The sequence below is a fragment of the Xenopus laevis genome, chromosome 6L (assembly GCF_017654675.1).
Source record: "Xenopus laevis strain J_2021 chromosome 6L, Xenopus_laevis_v10.1, whole genome shotgun sequence".
Lineage (NCBI taxonomy): Eukaryota > Metazoa > Chordata > Amphibia > Anura > Pipidae > Xenopus > Xenopus laevis.
The window spans coordinates 74,238,055-74,263,426 of record NC_054381.1 but is presented as its reverse complement, the minus strand read 5'-3'; the positions used below and the strand labels follow the sequence as shown (position 1 = coordinate 74,263,426).

The following is a 25,372-nucleotide window of genomic DNA, read 5'->3' as shown; positions in this document are numbered from 1 at the left end:
CAAACAAAACAGAAAAATCATTGTCAACAGTAGCATGTCATTTTAAACATTTTCATAACATGAATCCAATTAATTTAAAATTTTGGGCCATTGAGAAAATCAACCTGGGCATCAGAGGGGGCAATCTGGAGCAGGAATTACTGAAACGTGAAAGTCATTGGATCTTTAAATTAAACACCGTTTCCCCAATAGGAATTAATGAAAATATACTTTTCCATGCTTTCTTATAAATTCATATTCCCTTGGGTGTAATCTCCCCTTTTCACACGTGTGTAACACGTTTCCCCATTCAGACATGTTCACCTTGACTTAGGTGAAGTGTAATATATGGGGTTAATGTGGAGGACATAGGATGTCCTAATATGTCAATCGAGTGTGGGCGTTGACTGAGACACGCCTCTAAATTTTTGTTGATGTGCAAATCTCGTGAGAACACAAAATACACGAGAGAATGCCATTTGACGCAGGCGTAAAGACGCACAGACGTCATAACGCTGCGCAGGCGTAAACACGCTGCGTGTATTCACGCGAGTTTTCTTAACGCAAGCGAAAACACGCACAGACATCATAACGCTGCGCGAAATCTTGCGAGATCTCCAAACACGGAAGCCCTTAAAAAACGTGCAAGCAGGAGTGGACACCATTTGCCTTGACAAAGCTTTTTAGCGAAACGCGTTGGCAGAGCCTCTCTTCACATTAATATTTTATTTTTATTTTATGGTTGCTTAGATTCTAACTACCATTTCGATCACCTGGAAAAAATTTTTTTTAAAATAATCTCTTTTTTAACTGAATTTGGGTACTCATAGTCTGGTCCAGGGAACCAGGACCAGTAAAGGACCAGTAACATCAAAAAAAAATGTTCAAAAATTCGTTAGTGCACAACGAAAAATAAACACCAAGACAAATTAAATTTTTAAATAGCAAAGCCTTTATTAAGAAATAACTTACAGAAAGTAAAAAGGCGACCATCCACACTGCAGCAATCGATTTCTTCTCCCTGGCTATTCACTGACATCCTCCTCCAGCAGCTGGTTTGTTCCTGTGCTGGCGGCGATGAACTGACAGCAGCGAGTCCTCTCACTTCCCTTCCACTGGCCTGGCCGTCTACGGCACACTTGTTCCTGCACTTTCACTGTGCATCGGCTTCCCTGCTCCGCTCTCCTCACCTCCCTCTCCGTCTCCCCTCCTCCCCAAGCTGCTGCCTTATCTCCCCTTTGATTTCAAGAAACAATAAAACCTCTGTTATTATTCATGCAAACCTTATCCCAGGGATTAATAAATAACGCTCGGTGTGCTTCTAGCGAACATTCTTTTCTCATCTGTTTCTCATACTTCCAAAGTGTCGCCCTCTCACTGTGCCTGCAAAGGGGGAGTCTCTGACCGGCTATTTATTATATACTCTCGGGCTGCAGCGTTATGTCAGAAGGTAGAAGGGAAGGACAACGGATGAAAAGTGCACAGAAGGTCTACGTAGAGCGAGAGACAGAGTGCCCAGACCACTAGACCCCCACAGCCTTCCCAGCAAGGTAGCGCTTTCTTTCGCTCCTACTCCAGTGCTTTGCGCCTGACGGCTGTGCGTGCAGACAGGGAGATTAAACGTGTCAAATATGGTTTTATTGTTTCTTGAAATCAAAGGGGAGATAAATCAAAGGGGAGATAAGGCAGCAGCTTGGGGAGGAGGGGAGACGGAGAGGGAGGTGAGGAGAGCGGAGCAGGGAAGCCGATGCACAGTGAAAGTGCAGGAACAAGTGTGCCGTTGGGAGACTGTAGACGGCCAGGCCAGTGGAAGGGAAGCGAGAGGACTCGCTGCTGTCAGTTCATCGCCGCCAGCACAGGAACAAACCAGTTGCTGTTGGACACCGGGAGGAGGTTGTCAGTGATTAGCCAGGGAGAAGAAATCGATTGCTGCAGTGTGGATGGTCGCCTTTTCGCCGTTTCTGAAGAGGACAGGAAGTGGACTTTCTGTAAGTTATTTCTTAATAAAGGCTTTGCTATTTCAAAAATTTAATTTGTCTTGGTGTTTATTTTTCGTTGTGCACTAACGAATTTTTGAACATTTTTTTTTTGATGTTACTGGTCCTTTAAGAGATAGGGCATGTAATATACGAGACCACAGTCCTCAGTGTACTACTTTCTCCCCGTGTGGGGTCCCAGGGCTTAGAAAATAATAGGCAGCAGTTTCTTTGGGACTTCTCCACCTCTACACTATTTTCCTTTTCCTACTCAAACTTCCTTGAATGTTGGTCCTGGTTCCTTTTTTTGTAAAACTATATTATTAACGAATTACCTTGTGATTTTATAATGCACTAGCACTTGCATAAATTAATTATTTTGAACCACACTCAGTCGGCAACTGAGTAACGGTTGAGCACTTGCACTTTATAATTTATTGGAATCCTGAATCTATTGCTTATAGATTAAGTACATAAATAACAAGTCGGCACTGGTCATTTTTTAATACACAGAAAAAGCAACTTTATGCTTCTCTGAACTTGTTGTTGTTTTATCTATTTTAAGCCTATCAAAAGGCTTTCATCAATCAAGCAAATCTTTTTTTATTAGCACAAGCACTTTATAATTATCGACTCATTGGTTCACTATATAATTTAAATAAGTTAGTTAATTAATTTGAGAGTACGGGGGCTCTTACTATCTTTTTCTTTTTCTTTGAATAATTGGCAACAGTAATTCACGCCTCCTATCCTCCACAGGTAATATTTAAACCTAAAGGACTGACTTTCTTCCTTGTCACATAACATCAGTTAGTTTGCTTTTTATTCTGAGCACACAAGTCCAGATCAAAAGCAAACTAACTGAACAGTTGTGTCCCATGTGGCCCCTAGGGTTGCCACTTTTTAGGAAAAAAATACCAGCCTTCCTGTATTTGTAACCTTCTTCATTAATAATAACATTGGCATCAGGGATCATTTTTACCAGCCAGGTGGTAAAATACTGGCCAGGTGGCAACCCTAGTGGTTCCTGTCTAGTCGCAGACTGACTAAGAGGTTAGAAAGATGCAAAGGAGAAAGTTGTGTTCTGCCTATTACATTTGACTTCTATTCACTCTTTATAGATTACTACTATTATTTTACATGGCCTATATTTTTAACCAGTTTTATTTTAACACTAAGGGGCCGATTCACTAAATTCGAGTGAAGGATTCGAAGTAAAAAAACTTCGAATTTCGAAGTATTTTTTGGGCTACTTCGACCATCGAATGGGCTACTTCGACCTTCGACTACGACTTCGAATCGAAGGATTCGAAGTAAAAATCATTCGACTATTCGACCATTCGATAGTCGAAGTACTGTCTCTTTAAAAAAAAACTTCGACCCCCTACTTCGGCAGCTAAAAGCTACCGAAGTCAATGTTAGCCTATGGGGAAGGTCCCCATAGGCTTGCCTAACTTTTTTTGATCGAAGGATATTCCTTCGATCGTTGGATTTAAATCCTTCAAATCGAACGATTCGAAGGATTTAATCGTTCGATCGAAGGAATAATCCTTTGATCGTACGATCGCAGTATTTGCGCTAAATCCTTCGACTTCGATATTCGAAGTCGAAGGATTTCAATTCCTAGTCGAATATTGAGGGTTAATTAACCCTCGATATTCGACCCTTAGTGAATCAGCCCCTAAGCTGTTCCTCTTTAAGATAAAACATATTTATAGCCAAGTATGTTTGGAGAATGGGAACATGCATTGTCTAGACTTATTTTTTTGTCAACATTGTTGGTACCAAGGATTCATTTTATTTTATTTTGTCATATTTTTCTCAAGAAATATAACGAAACTTAGTGTTTTTCCTGTTTTGGCAGAAGAGGCAACATGTAAAAGCTCACCACAGGTACACATATCATTTAAGATGTTACTGATTTCTCCTTTAAACCTCCTAAGCATTTAAAGGGAATTTGAACCCAAAAAATTGATGTAAAGTTACTCAGGGTTCCTCTATGAGCACTTTTGGAATTTACATTTACATTCATTTTGTATTTTTAACGGATTATGAGATATTTGCATTTAATACCAGGTTTTTTGCTCAATTGGGAGTCAGCAGTCGTACAGTTAGCCAAATATAGGAAATACCTCAATCCTGTTCCTTCAAAAAAATCTGTTGAGCCAAGCCTGCCTAGCAGTATAAAATTGCTAATATCGCAGAAGACATTGAAAATAGAAAATTGATGTAAATTGCAAAAAATGCTTTGGTAACCACACTGATTAAAGAGATACTGACACCAGAAAATGAACCTTCCATAAATTGACTTTGCATGCTTCTTATAATTTTGCCATAAAGTATTTACCCAATGCTTTTACATTACCTATCTGACTCCCTGTGATCGCCTATGAGGGGGCTGCCATATTTTTGGAGCAGGAGTCCGTTAGCATTAGAAACTTTAACTGATAGGCGGAAATGGGACAGTCATGTTGGCAAAACCGAAATTTAGGAACTTCAACTAACAATTACTTACAAAAACAAACCTCTCAGCAAAAAACAATCAGCATGACCTATAGGTAACCCTTAATGTACATTCATATTTTAAAAGGTAGTTTTTTAGTGTCAGTATCACTTTAAGTTTACAACAGTTCAACTTTTGGGGCTTTAGATCTTTTTTGAAATATAACTTCAGGGGGAGAGGTGTCTTTAATTCTCACCATATTAACAGGAATTTGTATATAAACTGATAACCAGGTGGTATTATACACCGGCCCGACTGAAGCACATGTTTCCAGAAGTCCAAAGTCAGTGCTGGAGAAGTAAAAAACAAAAAGGCACATTCAGCCACATTTAGTACCAATGCAGCAAACCACTAAGATACTGGCAGGAGACAATTAGGATTATGGAAAAAGTCACCGGGGAAACAGTAGCTACAAACTTTCTACCTAAATTGATACTCCACTATGATCGGAACTTTAACTTCATAATCACAAACAAATTGTTGCTCCACATGTTACAAAATGCAAAAGCCATGATTTCAAAAAAAATGGAAGGATATGACGCCACCTACATGCCAAGAATGGATACATCTGATGGAAGAAACCATGAAACTGGAAGAGATTACAGCAATTATCCATAACAAGAACACCAAATATGATCAATTATCTTAAATGGACTAACTTATAGAAGGAACTCAATCAGAAATATATTTAGTTTTTTCAAACCATCTCATCTCATCTTGTTACAAAATCTATTAATATGAGTTAAAAGCAATAGGATTAGTAAATAAGAAACCATTGAGCTCTCTTCCAAATTAATAAACAACAGTATTCTGAATAAGTGTATGCTTTGCAAACAAAAGTACTTATAAACCGTACTGCTGCAATATTTGCTTATGCATTTACTCCTTCTCCATCCCTCCCTTTCTTCCTTTCTGTATCCCTCAGACCCCTTGAGAATTGTTTAAATAAAGAATTTATAAAAAAAAATCTCACCATATTATCAAAAGGTGACTAGACATTTGACATGGGTATGTAATATATGGTGCAACATTTGCTGCTGGTTTGGTCACCTATGTCATCCAATCATTAGGTAGCATTTACTTGTCACCTCTTTAAAATCAAACATGGTATTGATTGCTATGGGTTACTACTTATTTCCTTTTATTACATGATAGGGTGTGTCCCTTTATTTGAGTTATAAGAGATCATGAAAGAATATAAGACAAGTTTACATATATATGAACCCCATGTGTACAACAGAAAGAATTGCCTACAACCAGTCTTGTGAATGCATTGCAGCCTCAAGATGAGACCTGTTCTTGCCAGAGCTTTTCCTCTCAGTTTCTGAGCACTCTGATTAGCTGCTGCATATGCCAATCTCTATCAATAATCATTATATGCTTCCTGTTGGATGCCAGTTCAGCCCAACCTACTTCAGTCAAGCAGTCAATGTGAACATGGTATAATTCATTATGGATGATTTTTTTCTCACAATGTGAGCCATTAAAATCTATTTTCTATTGTTTAAAATGGTAATGTGTTTTGTCTTTTACCGTGTGTCAGTGCTGTCTGACTTTTTCCAGTTATTTGACATACCACATGTTTGAGGGCTGTATTGTATTAAATCATGCCTGTGGAGACTTTCACCACGCTGGTGACCATCAAATGCCTTATAAGACTGTGTCTGGCTTTTGGACCTAGCCTTTATCCACAATGTCATACCAACAGTCCTCTAGCTGTACAACTACATATGAACACTACCCTGGATAGCTGAGTTGTATTTCTGACATAACTGCATATTTTAAGTGCAACATTCCTTCCTTTAGTTACATTTTTATTAAAATGAAAAACAAAAAGCTTTTCAAGCAGAAGAGATTTAAGATTGTAATATCACATTCTGTGAAGTGCTGGAATGTTTTTCATATGCAGGTATTAGTGATGTGAGGGTTGAGGAAACCTGAACCCAGACCCGCCTGACCACCTGCCTTCCCCCGTCCATTTAAAGACCCGTACCACCGATGGCGTTACAAAATGGTTGGGGCAGGCGCGAGTCTATAAAACGGGAAGCCGGCAGTCTAAGGAGGAGCAGCGCAGTCAGTCTAAACCCTGACAGACCCGCGGGTATCGGGGTGGCCCTCACATCACTAACCGGTATGTTTCCAGTTATCCAGAAAGCTCCAAATTACAGAAAGGCCATCTCCCATAGACTTCATTTTATCCAAATAATCAATTTTTTTAAAAAAAAAATCCCTTTTCTCTGTAATAATAATACAGTACCTTGTACTTGATTCAAACTAAGGTATAAGCATGCCTTCTTTTTTATGTAAAAATGAATAATGTATGCAGTACGTTAAGCAAAGCAGTCATGCAGTGTAATTGAACGACGAACAGGGAAAAGGCATTCATATTTTATAAAAAGTTCATATTTCCTTTATTTGCTACTTGGTCAGGATGGTGATTTTGAACAGGTTAAAACCTAAAAGTTTTAGATTTAAAAAAAAAATCAAATGTACTGTATGTCTCTTAACATTCATATAGAGAATTGAGCCTTTTGACTTTCAACTCATAAATCTATAAAACTATAAATCTGCACAAATGGTATTAAAATATGTTGGTCAGGTGTCACATTTCAACCATTCATCAGAAAGTGCAGAAAGCGGTCATTTGGCACCCTATGTATATGAAGGAATACCTGAAGGGAGTTATTTTTCTAGGTGTCTTAGAGATAAAGATATTTTTTTAAAAACCACTGTGCTGTCCAAACAGAATATAATTTATTTTTTTTAAATGATATGGGGTGCCAAGAAGCTAATTGAACTGTTTACTGTTGAACTGTTTACCATTACTACAACCTAAATATTTCACTATTTTCCCTTGATAATAATTGAAGTGTATGAAACTAGTATAAAAGCATGAGGTAGTATTCCAACTAATTATGTATTCCAACTAATTATGTCAACACAAATATTTTTTAGCATTTGCAAGTATAGGTATGATACCTGTTATACAAAATGCATGGGACCTGTGGTTTCCCTAATTTGGATCTTCACCTTCACCTTTGGATCTTCAGACCTTTAGTCTAATAGAAGATCATGTAAACATTAAATAAATCCAATGAGCTGGTTTTGCTTCTAATAAGGAGTAATTATATCTTGTATATTTTTTGAAAAAAACTAATTTTCGAGATTTATTATACCCCAACCCTGGAAATATCTGGAATCCAAAAATACACGATCTAAAACCTGTCGAGGTCATGTAGGAGTCAGTGGCAGAGGTCCATTGAATCATTTGAAGATGATAATAGCCTTCATGATGTTCCGTTTTTTTTTCCCACGGAAAACTCAATTAATTTGAGTATACGAGTTTTGCAACTCGAACTCACAGAATCAAGTTTTTTCCATTCGAGTTTTTTTTTTTAAAGAAACCATTCGAATTGTGAGTTCATTCGAGGTATAAAAAAACTGTTACATTGAACCTTTGATAAATAACCCCATAGGTGTCAGGGTTTTAAGTTTGTGTATTCAATATGTTTCTTCCTGCGATATAGTCTGGGCTATATTTCCTCCTCTCCATGTTAATACTTTAAGGCAAATACTAGCGTTTTTTATTACAGATGGATCAACGTTTTGGCTTTCTTTGAAGCGAGCGTACACGCTATAAGTAGTAAGCCTATTGTATGCCTATGTAATGTTTCATACATGCTTGCAAAACCTACCGTAACTTGGTTGTTCTACCACGTATTGCAGCTTACATTAATAAATCACGTTCTTTGTAATATCTTTTTTTGTTAAAGATTTCTGTTGTAACATTTAATGGCTGATTTATCAAAGGTCAATGTTTTTTTAACCTTGAATGACCACAAAACTTGAATGGTATCTTACTTAAGAGAAAAACTCGAATGGCAAAAACCATATTCTGCGTTTTCGAGTCCCGCAACACGAAAACTCAACTTTTTCAATGGAAATTAACTAAAATTAAGTTCTGATTCGAGTTTTCAGCCAAAACCCTCTGAATAAAACTCGAATCTCAAGCAGGCTTTTAACCTATTCAAATGCTTCCAGGGACCTCAGCCATTGGGGTATATTTATCAAAGAGTAGAGATCACCACAGTCCACTAGAGTGCAGTTAGAGATTACCACAGTCCACTAGAGTGAAATACCGCCTCTCTCCATTCAAAACTCGACAGGTTTTAGATGGTGTATTTTCTGCTTTCAGGCATTTCCAGGGTCAGGGTATAATAAATCTTGAATATTCATTATATATATATATATTTTAGATATTTTTTTTTAAAAAAAACTTTCATTATAATGCTGTTTTTGTTTTTTTACATAGTTTCCTCTTTCTGGAATTATTATAAGTGGTAATAAAAGGAATATTATGGGGCAGATTTATCAAGGGTCGAATTTCGAAGTACAAAAAACTTCGAAATTCGACCATCAAACTGAAAAACTTTGAAATCGAATTTGAAGTTTTTTCACAGAATTTGGCAATCCTACGATCGAATAAAAATCGTTCGATCGAATGTTTTGAATGTTTTTAGCGTACTATCGAAGGATTTTTATTCGTTGTGTAAAGACTTAGAAAAAGTTTGTAGAAGGTCCCCATAGGCTAATATAGCAATTTGGCAGGTTTAATTTGGCAAGTATTGAAGTCGAAGTTTTTTTAAGGAGACAGTACTTCGATTACTGAATGTTCAAATATTCAAACGATTTTTATTTCGAAATGAAGTCAAAGTAAATTCGAGGTCATAGTATCCTATTCGATGGTCAAAGTATCCAAAAAATTACTTCGAAATTCAAACTTTTTGTACTTCAAAAATTCACTCGAACCTTAGTAAATCCGCCCCTTTCTGTCAATTTGGGAACCTGCTTTGTGTTATTATACAATAACTCCATTCTTTCTTATCTAATAGTTCTCAGCTAATCGCTCTATTTTTACCTTCTCCTTTATCAGTTGGTTTTATAACCATCTCTCATTTGGCTTCCCTTCTGCATTTGTAGGGTTTAATGTAGACTTGGTTTTAGATTAGTGTGTTTAAATTCATTCCCTTCCTGATTGGTTTTTAAGTCATTTGTGGAATAATATTGTTTTACTCTTAACTTACGAATAAATTTATATACCTCTATATCTGTTTGAAACATATTGAATTTGTTTATAGGGGCATATTATAATCCCTTTTAAGCACAGGTATGGGATCCGTTATCCGGAAACTCATTATCCAGAAAGCTCCGAATTACGTAAAGGCCATCTCACCATACTTTCCATTTTATCCAAATAATCCAAATTTTTAGAAATTATTTCCTTTTTCTCTGTAATAACAAGACAGTACCTTGTACTTGATCCAAACTAAGATATAATTAATCCTTATTGGAAGCAAAATCAGCCTGCTGGGTTTATTTAATGTTTACGTGATTTTCTAGTAGTCCTAATGTATGAATATCCAAATTACAAAAAGATCCCTTATCCAAAAAATCCCAGGTCTCAAGCATTCTGGATGACAGGTCTCATACCTGTACTTGTAAGTGCAAAGATTTTAATGAGTTGAACTGAAAATAACTACAAAAGAGTTGACATCTTCATTTGTCCTTTCCTTCTATATTTAGTTCATCCTCTACATCCCTCCTTTCTTCTCTTATTATGTTGGCTTTGAAAAAGCCAACATCTTGATCTACTAGTTCGTTTTAGGGGTAAAAGCGCCAAACTTTCCACACCTATTCGCCTTATAGCAAAGTACGTTGCTTGTGCTTTAGTAAGCGATCCCACCCACTGCACCCGTGCGGCGGACCACCGAAGACGCCGTTTTTCGTATTGACTTTGACAGGGAAAATTTTCAAATCGCTGCCGCTCGTACAGTTTTGAAGCCACACTCCCCAAACTCGGACCCCATATTGTTGGTGCCACCCCGAATAAAAATATGTATTTTGGGGGGGCACCCTAAAGTGGGCGGAGCTACCAACAGCCAATGAAATTTTAGCAATTTTCTAAACGCTACTCCTCCCAGAGTTTTAGGAGTACAATTATGAAACTTTGCACACTTGTTCGGCTCATACCCGAATAGGTTGCTTGTGCTCTGTTAAGCAATCCCACCCTCCGTGGCCCTGTGGCGGCCCCCCAAAGACCCCATTTTTTCCCATAGACTTTCATTGGGAAATTTGAAACTTTTGCCACTCGTACAGCATTAAAGTTACACTCACCAAACTTGGGTCACTTAGTCATGGGGTCAACCTGAAAAGTTCTGTCACATTTTGGGGACTCCAAAAAGTGGGCGGAGCAACAAACAGCCAATCAGATTTTCCCTATTGACTTCAATGAGAAAATGTCAAACACTGTCATTCCCACAGTGTTAAAGCCAGAGACCCAAAACTTGGCACCATGGGTCACTGGGGTTAAAATTTTGAAAAGTGGGTGGAGTCTACCACAGCCAATCAAATATTAGCCATTTGTTTCAATGGGAAAAGTTAAAACTGTCGCCGCTCTTAGATTGTTCATGGGAGGGTCCTCAAACTTGGCACAGTTGGTCCCTGGAGGACCGGGATAAAAATCTGGAAAAGTGGGTGGAGCCAAAAACAACCAATCAGATTTCTTTGATGATTTCAATGGGAAAAATTTAAATTGCTGCCATTTGCACGTTATTGATGTCATGGACCTCGAATATCACAAATGTGGTCACTGGGTGTTTGCACTTCAAAGTTAGGAAAAGTGGGTGGAGCCACCAACAACCAATCAAATGTCATTCATTGATTTTCAATAGAAAAACATAAAATTGCTGCCATTTTTACATGTTAAATGTCATGATCCCGAAACCTTAAAGTGTTAGTCACTTGGTGACTCTGGTTCCGAATTAGGAAAAAAAGGGGGCGGGGCAACAACAGCCAATCGGATTTCAGCCATTGACCTTAATGAAAAATGCCAAATTGCTGCTATTATTACGGCGTCCATGCCAAGTGTCCCAAACTCAGCACAATTACTCACTGGGTGACTGTGGTCAAAATTTAGGAAAAGTGGGCGGAGCCAATAACAGCCAATCAGATTTTACCTATTGACTTCAATGGAAAAGTTTCAAATACTGCCATTCTCACAGTTTTAAAGCCAGAGGCCCCAAACTTGGTACAGACCATGACTGGGTGACTGGGGTTAAAATTCGGAAAACTGGGTGGAGCTTAAAACAGCCAATCAAATGTTACCTATTGCTAATCAATGTCAATATATAAGTTGCTGCCATTCTTTCGCAGTTAATGGAAGGGACATCAAACTTGGCACAGTCGGTCACAGGGGGACTGGGATTCAAATTTTAACAGTGGGTGGAGCCAAAAACAGCCAATCAGGTTTTTGGATTGATTTTAATGGTACAATTTGATCTGCTTCCATTTTCACAGTTTTAAACCAGATTCTACCAACTTTGTGTACTCTCTATGCATCAGGGGCGACTGGCCCCAACACCTCTTGCGTTTCAAAGCCAACATCTTGTGGTTTCTTCAGAAACGACACCATCTAGTTAATCTTTATCTTTTTGTTTGATGAATATACTTCAAATTCTCCTTCTCTTTCCCTTCAATTTCTATTAGCTTTGTATTTGAAATTCTCTAATGGAAAATCCACATGGCTCCTTTATCTGCACTAACGGGCACTGTCTAAGCCTGTGTGCAGACACATGAAACAGATTTCGGCACAAAAGTATGCATTGTTGCACCAAACTCTACCCTATTGGGTGAATGTAATATAGGTCACTAACAGAAAAATTGTTTGTAATGTGAATACATTTTCGCAATGGGAACAAGTTTGCCTTTTTGCCCCTCGTGCGACATTAGGATAGTGATTGCAAATTTTATAGTTGCTATAGGGTGCACAATGTACTGTATGTAATAAATATCTTAATGAAAAAGCTGTTACATTTGCTTCAAAAGCTTACACCACCTTCAAGCAGGTGTTAAAAGTTTGCAATGTGCAATTAAGATTTGCAATGCAATAAAAGCCTAATGATGAATATTAGATTGCGGCATGCACATTTTTATTCTTGTGTGTGCAAATATGTTCTCTTTGCGAATTTTAGTACATTTCCCCATGTGTGTACACACTGGCTAACACAGTGCCTTTTAGTGCAGACACACAAGTGCGCTGTGAAAAGCAGATTGGCTGTTTCCTGGCCTCCGGTAATATGCAGGCTGAGAAGCAGCACTTTGTGACTGTAGCCTAATAAGTAATACTTTGCTCAGAAGGTATTTGCTTGGCAAAACCAAGCAAGCATACTTTTCCTGATAATTTGGCAACTGAAGGGCACTGCTTGATGAGTTTAACTTATGATCATTTCTGGTTCCAGTGATACAAATTAAAAAGCAGGTATATAAACAAGGATCACTGTGCAGAAAATCACATTAATATGTTCTACTGATCTTTTAAGCAGAAAGAGACTGTAAAACCTGTTATATACCGTAAAAACCTCAATTTTACATACCCAGATTTTAAGTTTTCCTGCGTTTTATAAAAATTTTTGTGGTTTCACTATTGTGAAATGTATTTATACATTTTCCCAGATATTACACCATTTCTTTTTTTTTTGGGTCCCCTGAAAAATGTACAATGGAGGTACTACTGAATACCCTTTATTAGGAGCTTTATTATTATAGAATTCGGTAATTTTGAGTAATTTTATAACATGTTATATACACAAAGAACTTAGAACTGTTCTATAATATGTAATTATAGAAAAACATAGAACTGTCTTTTACAGTGCTTTCCTATGCACTGGTAGTAGGACTGCCTGTTTTGACTTTCCTTCTAAACATCTTTAGCCATTTAATATTCCTCAATAAAGGCTGCATATTTTTCCATATAATTGAGTAGTATTCATCCTTAAAAGTGCCCGGAATGGACAAAGGAAATGTTTGTGGTTTATGGAGTGCATTGTGTATTATTTTCCTGTCAAGGCAACTGATGAATTTGACAAAATAAATCTGACATATGACACATTGTATGTAAAATTCTATTGTTTCATATTTATTACAGTAGATTTTAAAACTATCTTTCCAGCATACATTTTTCAATATGTTCTTTTTCTTTTGACTTAAAATGTTTAAGCATTATCTTCAAAATGTGTTACCTTTAGGTTTTCTTCTGCATTGTCAGAATAAATAATGCTTCGAAATCCGAACCTAAGAGCAAAAAGTGGCAAAAGGGGTTTCATTTCTCCAAACACACACTTTGGGCTAAAGAATGATGCAAAATACGGGTATGTTTAGGATGATAAATTCTACATGAAGTAGAATTTATCATTAGACCTATGGGCAAATGGAGAGCAATAGTACTTCTTGATTAGCCACACTTTGGGCTAAAGAATGATCACATTTAAAGGGATACTGTCATGGGAAAAAAAACATTTCAAAATGAATCAGTTAATAGTGCTGCTCCAGCAGAATTATGCACTGAAATATTTTCTCAAAAGAGCAAACAGATTTTTTTATATTCAATTTTGAAATCTGACATGGGGCTAGACATATTGTCAATTTCCCAGCTGCCCCAAGTCATGTGACTTGTGCTCTGATAAACTTCAATCACTCTTTACTGCTGTACTGCAAGTTGGAGTGATATCACCCCCTCCCTTTCCCCCCCAGCAGCCAAACAAAAGAACAATGGGACTGTAACCAGATAATAGCTCCTTAACACAAGAAACAGCTGCCTGGTAGATCTAAAAACAGCACTCAGAGAAATGGATTTCAGTGCAGAATTCTGCTGGAGTAGCACTATTAACTGATGCGTTTTGAAAAAAACATGTTTTCCTATGACAGGATCCCTTTAAGAAAACTATTAAGATTGGTCGCCATGCAAAATATGAGTATGTTTAGGATTTTACATGAAGTAAAATTTATCATTAGACCTATGGGCAAATGGAGAGCAATAGTACTTCTTGATTAGAACATAGAAATTAAATTATGAACCATGAATTATTAGGTTGGCTATCTGACCCCATAACATACAAGACACTGTCTTCTGAAGGCACTATGATATTTAAATAGAAAATGGGCACTCTGGTTAAAACAAGTTGGATAAAAACTTTATTGCCACAATGCCTAAATCCATAGAGGCACCAACTGAATAGCCTTTAATCTTGCTATCAATTCCTTGATCACACTGGTGATACGTTTATAGACCTTTTTTTTGGAATCAGTATGTCATTTGTAATAACAGCCACAGCCCATTTTATAGAAGAATAAAAACTAGGGATGCACCGAATCCAGGATTCGGTTCGGGATTCGGCCAGGATTTGGCCTTTTTCAGCATGATTCGGATTTGGCTGAATCCTTCTGCAAGGCTGAACCGAATCCTAATTTGCATATGCAAATTAGGGGAAGGGAGGGAAATTGCATGACTTTTTGTCCCAAAACAAGGAAGTAAAAAATGGTTTCCCCCTTTTCACCCCTAATTTGCATATGCAAATTAGGATTCAGTTCGGTATTCAGCCGAATCTTTCACGAAGGATTCAGGGGTTTGGCCGAATCCAAAATAATGGATTCGGTGCATCCCTAAAAAAAACTTACAAGTACCACACTGCTAGTGAATTTTAATGCCAGCCACAGTGGTAGACACAGCATTTTGTTTGGTCATAATATATTGTTGCATAGCCTAGAATGGAATGTAGAAATCTAGAATTTAGGGTGCTTCTCACCCAGTGCAATTCTGTCTTCTGTGACCTATAAATTGTTACTGATAATGCAAAGTATGTAACCAGTCACCAATAGTCTGCAGATATGTATTACAGAATCATATAAACACCATCTTGACACATCAGGTGGGGCAGTGCTAGTTGAAAGAAATGTTATCCCCTTAACCATCAGTACAGTGAGGATGTTAGAAATAGAAAAGCAGAAATCACTAGAGGTCTGCATAGCTAAAAACTCTGTGGGGAATTCAGTTATGCTCTATTCCCTTTACTTACGTTTAGGGGTATAGTGGATATCGGTGAAGTCCCATATACCAACATAAAGTAATCTATCTCATAATATTTTTTAGATAGGTGGTTCCCTAAACTAATATTGACCCTGTCCTTTGACCCCTTAACTCTCTACAGGTCTGTTATTGTCCACAAACCTGAAAAAATATATTTATGTATTTGTTTATCTTTTACAGCAACCTTCCATATAGGTTACAACTCCAAACCTCTTCACAGTTGGGTCATTACAAATAATAATTAATAACAGCCATAAAGAGCACCTTTAAACACATAACTTTAGAACAAAAAAGAGTAAAGGGAGTACATCTTATCCACCCCTGGGCTAAACTTGGCATAGGTAAGAATTATAGCTCTCTTAACTTCTCCACCAGAAGCACTAGGAGGTCATGGAAAGGAGACATGGGTAGATACATTACAGCCTTAAGGAAGGGCAAAATGGTCCATAGTTTGGATTTGATCAGCATCTGCCCTGGCTGTGTTTTTAAACCCAGTGGGTGAGCTTTAAAAGAACAGTTCAGTGTAAAAATAAAAACTGGATAAAAAATGTATATAATATAGTTAGCCAAAAATGTAATGTATAAAGGCTGGAGTAAGTGGATGTCTTAACACAACAGTGGAAACCAAGAGAGATGCAAAGCAGGAAGTAGTGTTCTGGCTATTATGTTAGACATCCAGTCACTACATTACATTTTTGTAGGGATGCACTGAATCCTGGATTCGGTTCGGGATTCTGCCTTTTTCAGCAGGATTCGGATTTGGCGAATACTTCTGCCAGGCCGAACCGAATCCTAATTTGCACAAGGATGGGGAAGGAAACCGTGTGACTTTTTGTCACAAAACAAGGAAGTAAAAAATGTTTTTCCCTTCGGTTAGGTATTCAAAATAGTGGATTCGGTACATCCCTACATTTTTGGCTAACTAACTATATTGAAAATGTTTTTTATTTTGCACAGCCTATCTACAGTATTTACCCAGTTTTTATTTTTTATACTGAACAATTCCTTTAAATTCTTGAGCATCCAATGAAATAAAAAATTTAAGAAGTAAAACTGGGTTTCTGTCTACAATCCCCTATGATTTTACAGTAATTCAAAAGAGTAGAGACTCTCCTCACTCAAATGCTTTTCATGTGAATCAGCATAATTTTGTAATGGTCTTTTAAATTCGTACACAGGCATCTCTAGGCACAGCATAATAAATGGTAATGAACCTTTCAATGGGTGCTCAGTGTATATGTACAATCTTTGACCTAAAGCAAGCCAGGACTTTTTTGCTAGAAAAGATATAGAAATAACGGAGGGTACTCGGGAATTTTCAAAATTAAGGTAAAACGTTTTTGGAATTTTTTTTCTCTGCTTTACTTAATATTACAATGGTTATAGGCATAAGTAATAACTTTTAATTGTGATAACAGTGTCATTTTAAGTAGCAAACGGTTGTTTTAAAGGAGCTTTTTCAGCCTTGCCCTACTTTGTTTATGCAGTAATTTCATACCCATGATGCATGGAGGATCTGCTGCCAACCTTTAACAAGTGCTGAAATCCTTGCCAGCAACCTAATTTCATTTTAGTGTCTGCAAAATGCAGATTTAAACGATTTACTGTAGCAGTAGGTGTCTCCTGGCAGCCTGGGCCAGAAGCCTGGTTGTTTTTTTTTTCAGTTCGCTGAAAAACTATAACACAAACATATTTGCAACATTAGGAAAAGATTTTCATTTTGTGAGATAAAATATAAGGATTTTTCTACAATTTACAGTATGCTTTGTTACTTAAATGGACTCTATGGCTTTTGGCCTTCTTGTAATTAGGAGCTTTCTGGATAACAGGTACTGTTTTAATATTATGAGCGAAAAAGGGAAATCATAAAAAATACAGAATTCTGACACATAAACATTTGCAACATAATGAAAAATATTCTATGAGAAATGGCCTTACTGTAGTTTGGAACTTTTTGGATATCTGGTGCACTTTGCTAAGCAGGAGCCCTGTTTTGCTAGGTGCATGACCATAGTGGTATTCATGTATATAGTCATATGAAAAAGTTTGGGAACCCCTCTCAGCCTGCATAACAATTTACTCCACTTTCAACAAAAAATATAACAGTGTTATGTCTTTCATTTCCTAGGAACATCTGAGTACTGGGGTATTTTATGAACAAAGATTTTTAGTGAATCAGTATTCAGTAATTTTGCTAATTTGAATGCATACTCATGCTCAATACTGCTTACTGCCAACACCAAATTGGTTGGATTGGCTCTTTAAGCCTTGAACTTCATAGGCAGATGTGTCCAATCATGAGAAAAGGTATTTAAGGTTAACAATTGCAAGTTGTGCTTTTGTTTGACTCTCCTCTGAAAAGTGACAGCATGGGATCCTCAAAGCATTTCTCAAAAGATCTGAAAACAAAGATTGTTCAGTATCATGGTTTAGGGGAAGGCTACAAAAAGCTACCTCAGAGGTTTAAACTATCAGTTTCAACTCTAAGGAATGTAATCAGGAAATGGAAGGCCATAGACACAGTTTCTCTAAACGCCAGGCCTGGCAGGCCAAGAAAAATACAGGAGCGGCATATGCGGAGGATTGTTAGAATGGTTATGCTGCAGATGGTGTATCTGTACATCGTTCTGAAATTAAGCGCAATTTGCACAAAGAACATCTGTTTGGCATGGTGATGAGAAAGAAGCCTTTCTGCACTCATGTCACAAAAAGAGTCGCTTGTTGTATGCAAAAGCTAATTTAGGCAAGCCACAGTCATTTTGCAACAAATTGCTTTGGACTGATGAGACAAAAATGTAGTTATTTGGTCATAACAAAAAGCGATTTGCATGGTGGAAGAAGTACACTGCATTCCAAGAAAAACACCTGCTATCTACTGTCAAATTTGGTGGAGGTTCCATCATGCTGTGGGGCTGTGTGGCTAGTTCAGGGACTGGGGCACTTGTTAAAGTCAAGGGTTGGATGAATTCAACCCAAAATCAACAAATTCTTCAGGATAATGTTCAAGCATCCGCACAAAGTTGAAGTTACACAGGGGTTGGATATTCCCACAAGACAATGACCCTAAACACACTTCGAAATCTACAATGGCATTTATGCAGAAGTAAAATATTATGGAATGGCCATCACAGGCCCCCGGCTTGGATATCATTGAAAATCTATGGTATGATTTGAAGCAGGCTGTCCATGCTGGCAGCCATCAAATGTAACTGAACTGGAGAGATTTTGTATGGACGAATGATTAAAAATACCGCCATCTCGAATTCAGACACTCATCAAAGGCTATAGGAGGTGTCTAGAGGCTGTTACATTTGCAAAAGGAGGTACCCAAATGTATGCACCGGTCTAATTTTGTTATGATGCATAATGCATATTTTCTGTTAATCCAATAAACTTTGTCACTGCTGAAATAATAGTTTTCACAAGGTATGTTATATATTAAAAGGAAGTTGCTACTTTGAAAGCTCAGCCATTGATAAACAAAACTCCAAAGAATTAATAGGGATTCCCAAACTTTTTCATATGTCTGTAAGTGCATGACCAAGCCAGGTGTCCAAGGAACATCAGCATCACAACCACCAAGTATGTGGGACGTCTTCATAACACTGGATGCCTAAGACTGTCCATATATGGAATGACTAAAAATAACATTGTGAATATGTATTATTAATGCAAAACATTTCTGTTCATTTGAATGATTTTAGATGGGCTTTTAAGGTTTTATTCCTTTATTTGTCAGCATTAGGAAAAAAAATTCAAAATGCTCCTAGTTTCCTAGTTACAGTACATGCAAAAAAGAATTTTAAAAAGTTTTTTTTATTGAAATGTGGGGTTTAACTTTCTGTTAATGCTGGAGTTCATAAAATTCATAATTTGCAGTGTGAGCTATTTATTATTCATCAGACTTTTTATGTTCATCTGTTGTTCCCTTTAGTTTACAATTCTACATTTTGCTTTCTTTATAGGCCTTTGCCCATGTAAATTGTTATTCACATTCAAGACATTTGACTTTTGTGCTAATTTTACATAGCGTAAAGATATATAACCCACTGAGGATTCTATTTCTGTATACTGTAAATATTTTATGTAATCACTCCTTGTGCTATAATGACATGATGTCAGCATGAACTTATTCACTGACAGCAGTCACTTATTTATTTATGTGTAGTTGCAAAACTCTAAGATATCAAAGATTATCTTTTTTTATACAGTATTTAATTTTTTCTTTCTTTGATTTTTTTTTAACTTTTTTGGTTCATTGACTTTGGAATTATTCAGACTTTCAGGTATATCCTGAGGCATGATATAGGAAACACCTAAAAATCCAAATAAGATGTGTACATTTCCTTTAAGGCTTGCTTGATTACCAGTCTTCATCAACTATAAACTTTTAAAGTCCATCTAATAAAGAATGCTTTGCATTGCATTCTAAAAAAATCTTCACCAAAGTTCCAAGGGATCAGTACTTTTTCTTTCATGCTACTTCATTGTTCAAATTTCTGTAGTTTCACAGAAAACAGCATAACCTGGTGGATGTGGTCATTGTTTTCGCTGTTGCCAACACTGTGTATTAAATTCGCAATAGAAAAATTGTTTACGCAAAGTGTAGATTTTCACAGTGTAGTAAAATCTCAACGTTTTACTCTGCTATATAGGCGCACTTCTAGGTGTAAGCTAGGGTTGACTAGAAAAGGTATATAAAGTGTGGTGCATTTGGTGCTGCAATAGAAAGTTCTCTGGGCCACTGGCTCGGAATAAAAAACTTAGCAATTAAATTGACACCAAATTGCCGAAAATATTGACGTACTGAATTTACGTGTCCTTGTTTTCATTTTTTTATTATTTTTTTCAGGCAACCTAAACCAACATTGATTATTTCGGGAGCTGTTGCAAGGGTAAGCCTTTATATCAGCCTTCAGTTGTTGATTTATGCAACTGAATCATAATTTATCATACTTCTTTATAAAAGGGCTACTATATGTGTAGTTTTTACTTTGGGTAGCATGAAGTTTCTAGAAGATAATGCTTTCACATATTTAGCGATGTTATTGTCACTTGGACTTTAAAGGGGCCATATGCTGGCTGATCCTGTAAACTACTGTTAGGGGCAGATTTATCAAAGGTCGAGGTGAATTACCGAATTGAAAAAATTCGAATTGCAAGCTATTTTTGTGTACTTCGACTAGGGAATGGTCCTTATTCGATTCGAATTTGCAAAAAATTGGAATATAGAAATTTACCGTGTACTGTCTCTTTAAAAATTCGACTTCGACCATTCACTAAAACCTGACAAATTGCTCTTTTAGCCTATGAGGGACCTCCTAGAACCTATTTGGAGTCAATTGGTGGAATTTGAAAAATCTAAGGTTTTTTTGGGAAAAACATAGAATCAAATTCGATCGAATGCGCTATTCCTTTTCGAACGATTCGAATTTGGCCCAATATTGACCTATGCGACCCAAAAAAAACTTCGACTTAATTTCGGTTGGTCTTTTTTAATTCCAATTGTATGTTTTTTTCAATTCTAAATTCGACCCTTGATAAATCTGCCCCTTAATGTTGTTCCATCCATTCCTGCAAGAATGTTAAAGGTTTCCAATGCTTTTTAATATGCATTAGTAGCTTAGCACTTGGTGGAGTAATGAGAGAGGTTATGGACACAGGAAGGGGAAGTGAAGTGGAAAGAGCAGAGAGTGTGGAGAGAACAGCCAATAATAGGAGTTCTGCCCTGCAGTCTGGCATCTCTGTGCTGATTCTTCTAGTTATACTACGCCCTGCACTGGGTTATCACAGGTAACCAACTGATTGTCCCACAGGATAAACAGACAGATGTCTTACGATGGGGCTATACTTGATATGGACACCTTCCTGTGGTTTGTTCAGCTGATGATTGGAACAGAAAAAAGGGTGGAGAAGCTGCATCTCCATTCTATTCTGCTGATGAACTATTCATTTTCCAGCTTTTGAATAAAACTCCATGCAGTGCATTTGCCAATATAAATGTTTTCGTTATTGTGTATTGTCTATTTTATTTTTTTTCTATCGTTATTTTGCATGTTTGATTTCCCTTTCTCCCTTTTTTTTATATTATTATTATATATTATTATAAATATAATAAGGAAAAAATATAAACAAAGCCTAATTTGGGTAGAAGTAATAGAAATTAAAAACAAGCGAGATTATATAATACTTTTTGGTTAAAATTATGTAAATTTATTTTTTACAATTTTTTTTTATTGTTCTTCCAATGCAGGGTGACAAGGATTTTCCCCCAGCGGCAGCCCAAGTAGCTCATCAAAAACCTCATCCATCGGTAGAAAAGTTGCCTTCTGCTCACCATATGAACCACCACATCCATCAGCCTCGCAAGTGAAGGGTGAAATATTAATAAATGTGCAGTTTCAGTCACCAATTGCCAAAAAAATAAAGAATTAAAATCTGATCCATATCCTGATCTACCACAACAGTTTAGCACTTGTTTAGTAACAATGTTATGTTGGACCTTCTCTACTTGTTAACTTTATATGATTTTTTAATATATTGAAATCCTTTAGATCCTTGTGATATTCCAGCTGTATTCTCTAAATTTTTCTAATTCGGTACAAATTGTTCATGAATTTAGTAGATTTTCTATTATTTTTTTTTAATCATTTTTACCCTGACTCCTGTTAGAGTCAGTCTCGAACATATGATCTCTCAGTGCAGTGCATTTGAGGTAATGTAATAATAGCATGGTCCCGTTCTGTCAGGTAGCATGTACAACCTTTTATTACATTACCTCCAAATTGTTTATACTCTCAGGCATTTCAGTTCAATTAAAAAATGTACTTTTAATATTTTCATTATCAAACACATATCACCAGAAATGAAATGTAATAGTTAGTACCAGATAGTCTACAAAGAATTAGTATGTGGAACTCAAGTGAAACTTCATACTACTGCATAATTGTTAATTAGCTTTTTTACAGAAAAAAAGGTGAAATGGTATGTAATATCTTCCTCCAAAGTTTAGGAATCCTAATAGAATCACCAATAGATCAATTGTTTGTATTCTATCTTTTTAAAAACAGCTGTATTAGGAGCTGTTTCTGCTACTGACCACATCAGCAGTCATCAAAAATAGACACCGATCAGATGTCACCAGGGTCGGACTGGGCTCTTGTGGGCCCCGGGTCTCTTGGGCCCCGCAGGCCCAGATCCTTCGATTTCCCCGCTCCTTCCTGCTGCGACTACATGCACACAATCGCACGGTGGCCCCAGTACGACCCTGAATGTCACTTATCTGTAGAGAGCATGGCCACCACCCTTCTGATTTTATGATGGTCAAATCTTCACCAGTCAGATGCAGCTGAAAGAACTAGCACTTTTATCAGAATTCCCCTACACTTTTGGGAGAACTTTACATCCACTTTAAGGGACACTTAACATTTACATTCCATTTAACAGCAAAAGAGATATACATTTGGTGATATGAGGATCAGTTTTGAGTTTGTTTTTTTAAAGTTATACCAACAGCTAATGTCATTACAGCAGTCAAAAAAAATCAAACATTGTGAGATAAAACATTTTTATAGTTAACTTTTTAAAGAGGCTATTTAATGAAATGTAAAAAGTTTGCTACAGGTCTAATCAGCAGGTAGCATTCACCTGTTTAGAAGCAAATATCTTATTGGTTGCTATGGATTACCATACCTAGCCTAATTTAGTGCTTTTTATTACTGAGTGTGTTACAGTGTGTTCTGCTGTTGACTTTAGTAGTTGTTTTTTAACTCCTTATTCTTTTGATTCATAATCAACAGGTGTATAATAAAAATTGCTGTGTATCGTTACAAATGTATTGCTTTGGTGATAGTGGTCATATAATTTTTTACTGTTAACAGTGAATAAAAATTACAGAGTAAAAAAAAAAAATAAGATTTGGATCTAAAATTGCATATTCAAAATTAAAGCCATTAAAATTTAGATGTATAATCTATTCTGAAGACATTGTGATTTCAATGTATATTTCCTTATTTTGACTAAAGCAATGACAGGGACCAAAATGGCTAAAGTTTTTGTGCTGTTTTTCTTTCAAAACTTCAATGCATGGCAATTGTTCATACTGCCCTGAATGCTGCAGTAGCCATTTATGCCCTAGTATGCCACACTTGTTTGCCTGGTGTAAATTCTAATTGTTTCAAATTAATTTTGTATAAAAGAGCCTAATTTAAATAACTTTTTATGGTGTAGCTTAAATAATGATCTTCTTTATTGAAATACAGACATTTTATTTCTTAAAACATAATATTGTTCAATGTTAATATAGCAAACTGCTAGGAAAAGAAGATAGATTATCAAGTTTGATAACCTTCAGATTAAAGGATTTGTGCTAAATACCAGAATAATATGTCAGCAGATCTTTTAATTCATCAAATTGGTTGGAAATAAATCTTTAGTAAACCCTTACAGGTTTTAAAGGGACAGAGTACCTTTAGGTAACATCTGTTTCAAAGCGCACAAATAACATCAGTTTTAATTTCCTTTTTTGTACAGTTTATCTAAACTGTAGGTTTCAAGAATGATTGTATTTTTCTACCTCTCATAAATTTGCTATAAGGTAGGTTTGCCAACCTGAACTATTAAACTGCTGTCAGCGAAATGCCAGCAACTAACAGTCTGTCACAGACTTTTGTAAAGCTCCAGGAGCATGTTTAGTTGGAAAGAAAGATTATCATGCTACCGAGCACTGTAAATGTATTATCAAAGTAATTAATCTGACTTACTGATCTGTGCTACTGGAAAATATGGGAGGGAGAAAAATTCATTATTAAAACTTAAATAATAGAGAACAGTAGAGAAAAGGCTTATTTTGTGTGTGCTATTTGAAACTGATAAATGAAGAACTACCCATTTAACTCTCTTAAACTACAGTGTGCCCTGGCAGATTTTCATCTAAACCATTTAATATCTTAAACATGTAAATATTTATTTTGTTGTATTATTGTGTTTTAATTGACCTATAATTTTAAACCTTGTCCGAAACATCTATGTACAACCTGATATAGCCTCCTCAATAAGCGTGGCTCTGTCTAGTTTTAGGACTGCCAACATCCAGTCATGGACACATAAATATAAAACAAATATATTAAGTCAATAAGAGGAATATTTTTTGAACCAAATACATCTCAATTTTTAGTAGTACATAGGCATGGTGATAAATCAATATAAATACCAGTGTTTTGATACCTTTAATACAATTCACCCATTTCTATCAATATTTTTAAAAGTATCTGTTTACGAACAGGGCACTAGACACATTTTGTGCTACATTAGATTCATTTTCCAAATAGCTATGAAAGAGTTATTTCTAAGATGCGTACATGGATCATTTATGCTATCCGATAATTCATATTCATTTAATAAAAGCAGGTTTGCATATAATGGACTGTGTCAATTTTCTTAAATTAAATTCTTCATTTCAGTATGTCTGGCTTGTGTAATGCTTATTTCACAAAATGATGGTTAATATTTAGGAAAGAGGGTGTTGTTTAATCATTCAATATTGCACTGCTACACTTTGATTTTAGTTTTCTGGGTTTTTCTCTCTAGTAATTGTCTGAAAATTTGAGAGGGTTTCATATCTGTAGCCCACTGCTCAACTTTTTTTTTGTTTGTGCTTTTTATATTCACATTTTTTTATTAATTATATGGCATTCATGGGTTTTAGAGAAAATTTGTTTATTGGAGATTTCAAAAACCTCTATGACCACTAAAATGAGAGTGTTGAAAAATGAGGGGCCTCCAAGCGGCACATTTAGCAAAAATCACACCTAGTGGCCGATTCATCAATAGTCGAATATCGAGGGTTAATTAACCCTCGATATTCGACTGGGAACTAAAATCGTTCGACTTCGAATATCGAAGTCGAACGATTTTGCGCAAATCCTGCGATCGATCGATCGAAGGATTTTTCGTTCGATCAAACGGTTAAATCCTTCGAATCGAACGATTCGA

At 36.4% G+C, this 25,372-nt stretch overlaps 1 protein-coding gene across 1 annotated transcript in view; it reads left to right on the top strand.

Moving 5' to 3' along the window:
- Positions 1 to 24,842, top strand: part of dap.L (death-associated protein L homeolog) — a 56,827-nt gene extending 31,985 nt beyond the window's left edge. The window contains exons 3-4 of the mRNA XM_018267642.2: positions 20,232 to 20,274; positions 21,633 to 24,842. Coding sequence (XP_018123131.1) covers positions 20,232 to 20,274; positions 21,633 to 21,752 — 163 coding nt within the window. The 3' untranslated portion in view covers positions 21,753 to 24,842. The remainder of the gene's footprint in view (positions 1 to 20,231; positions 20,275 to 21,632) is intronic.
- Positions 24,843 to 25,372: the final 530 nt, after the last annotated feature.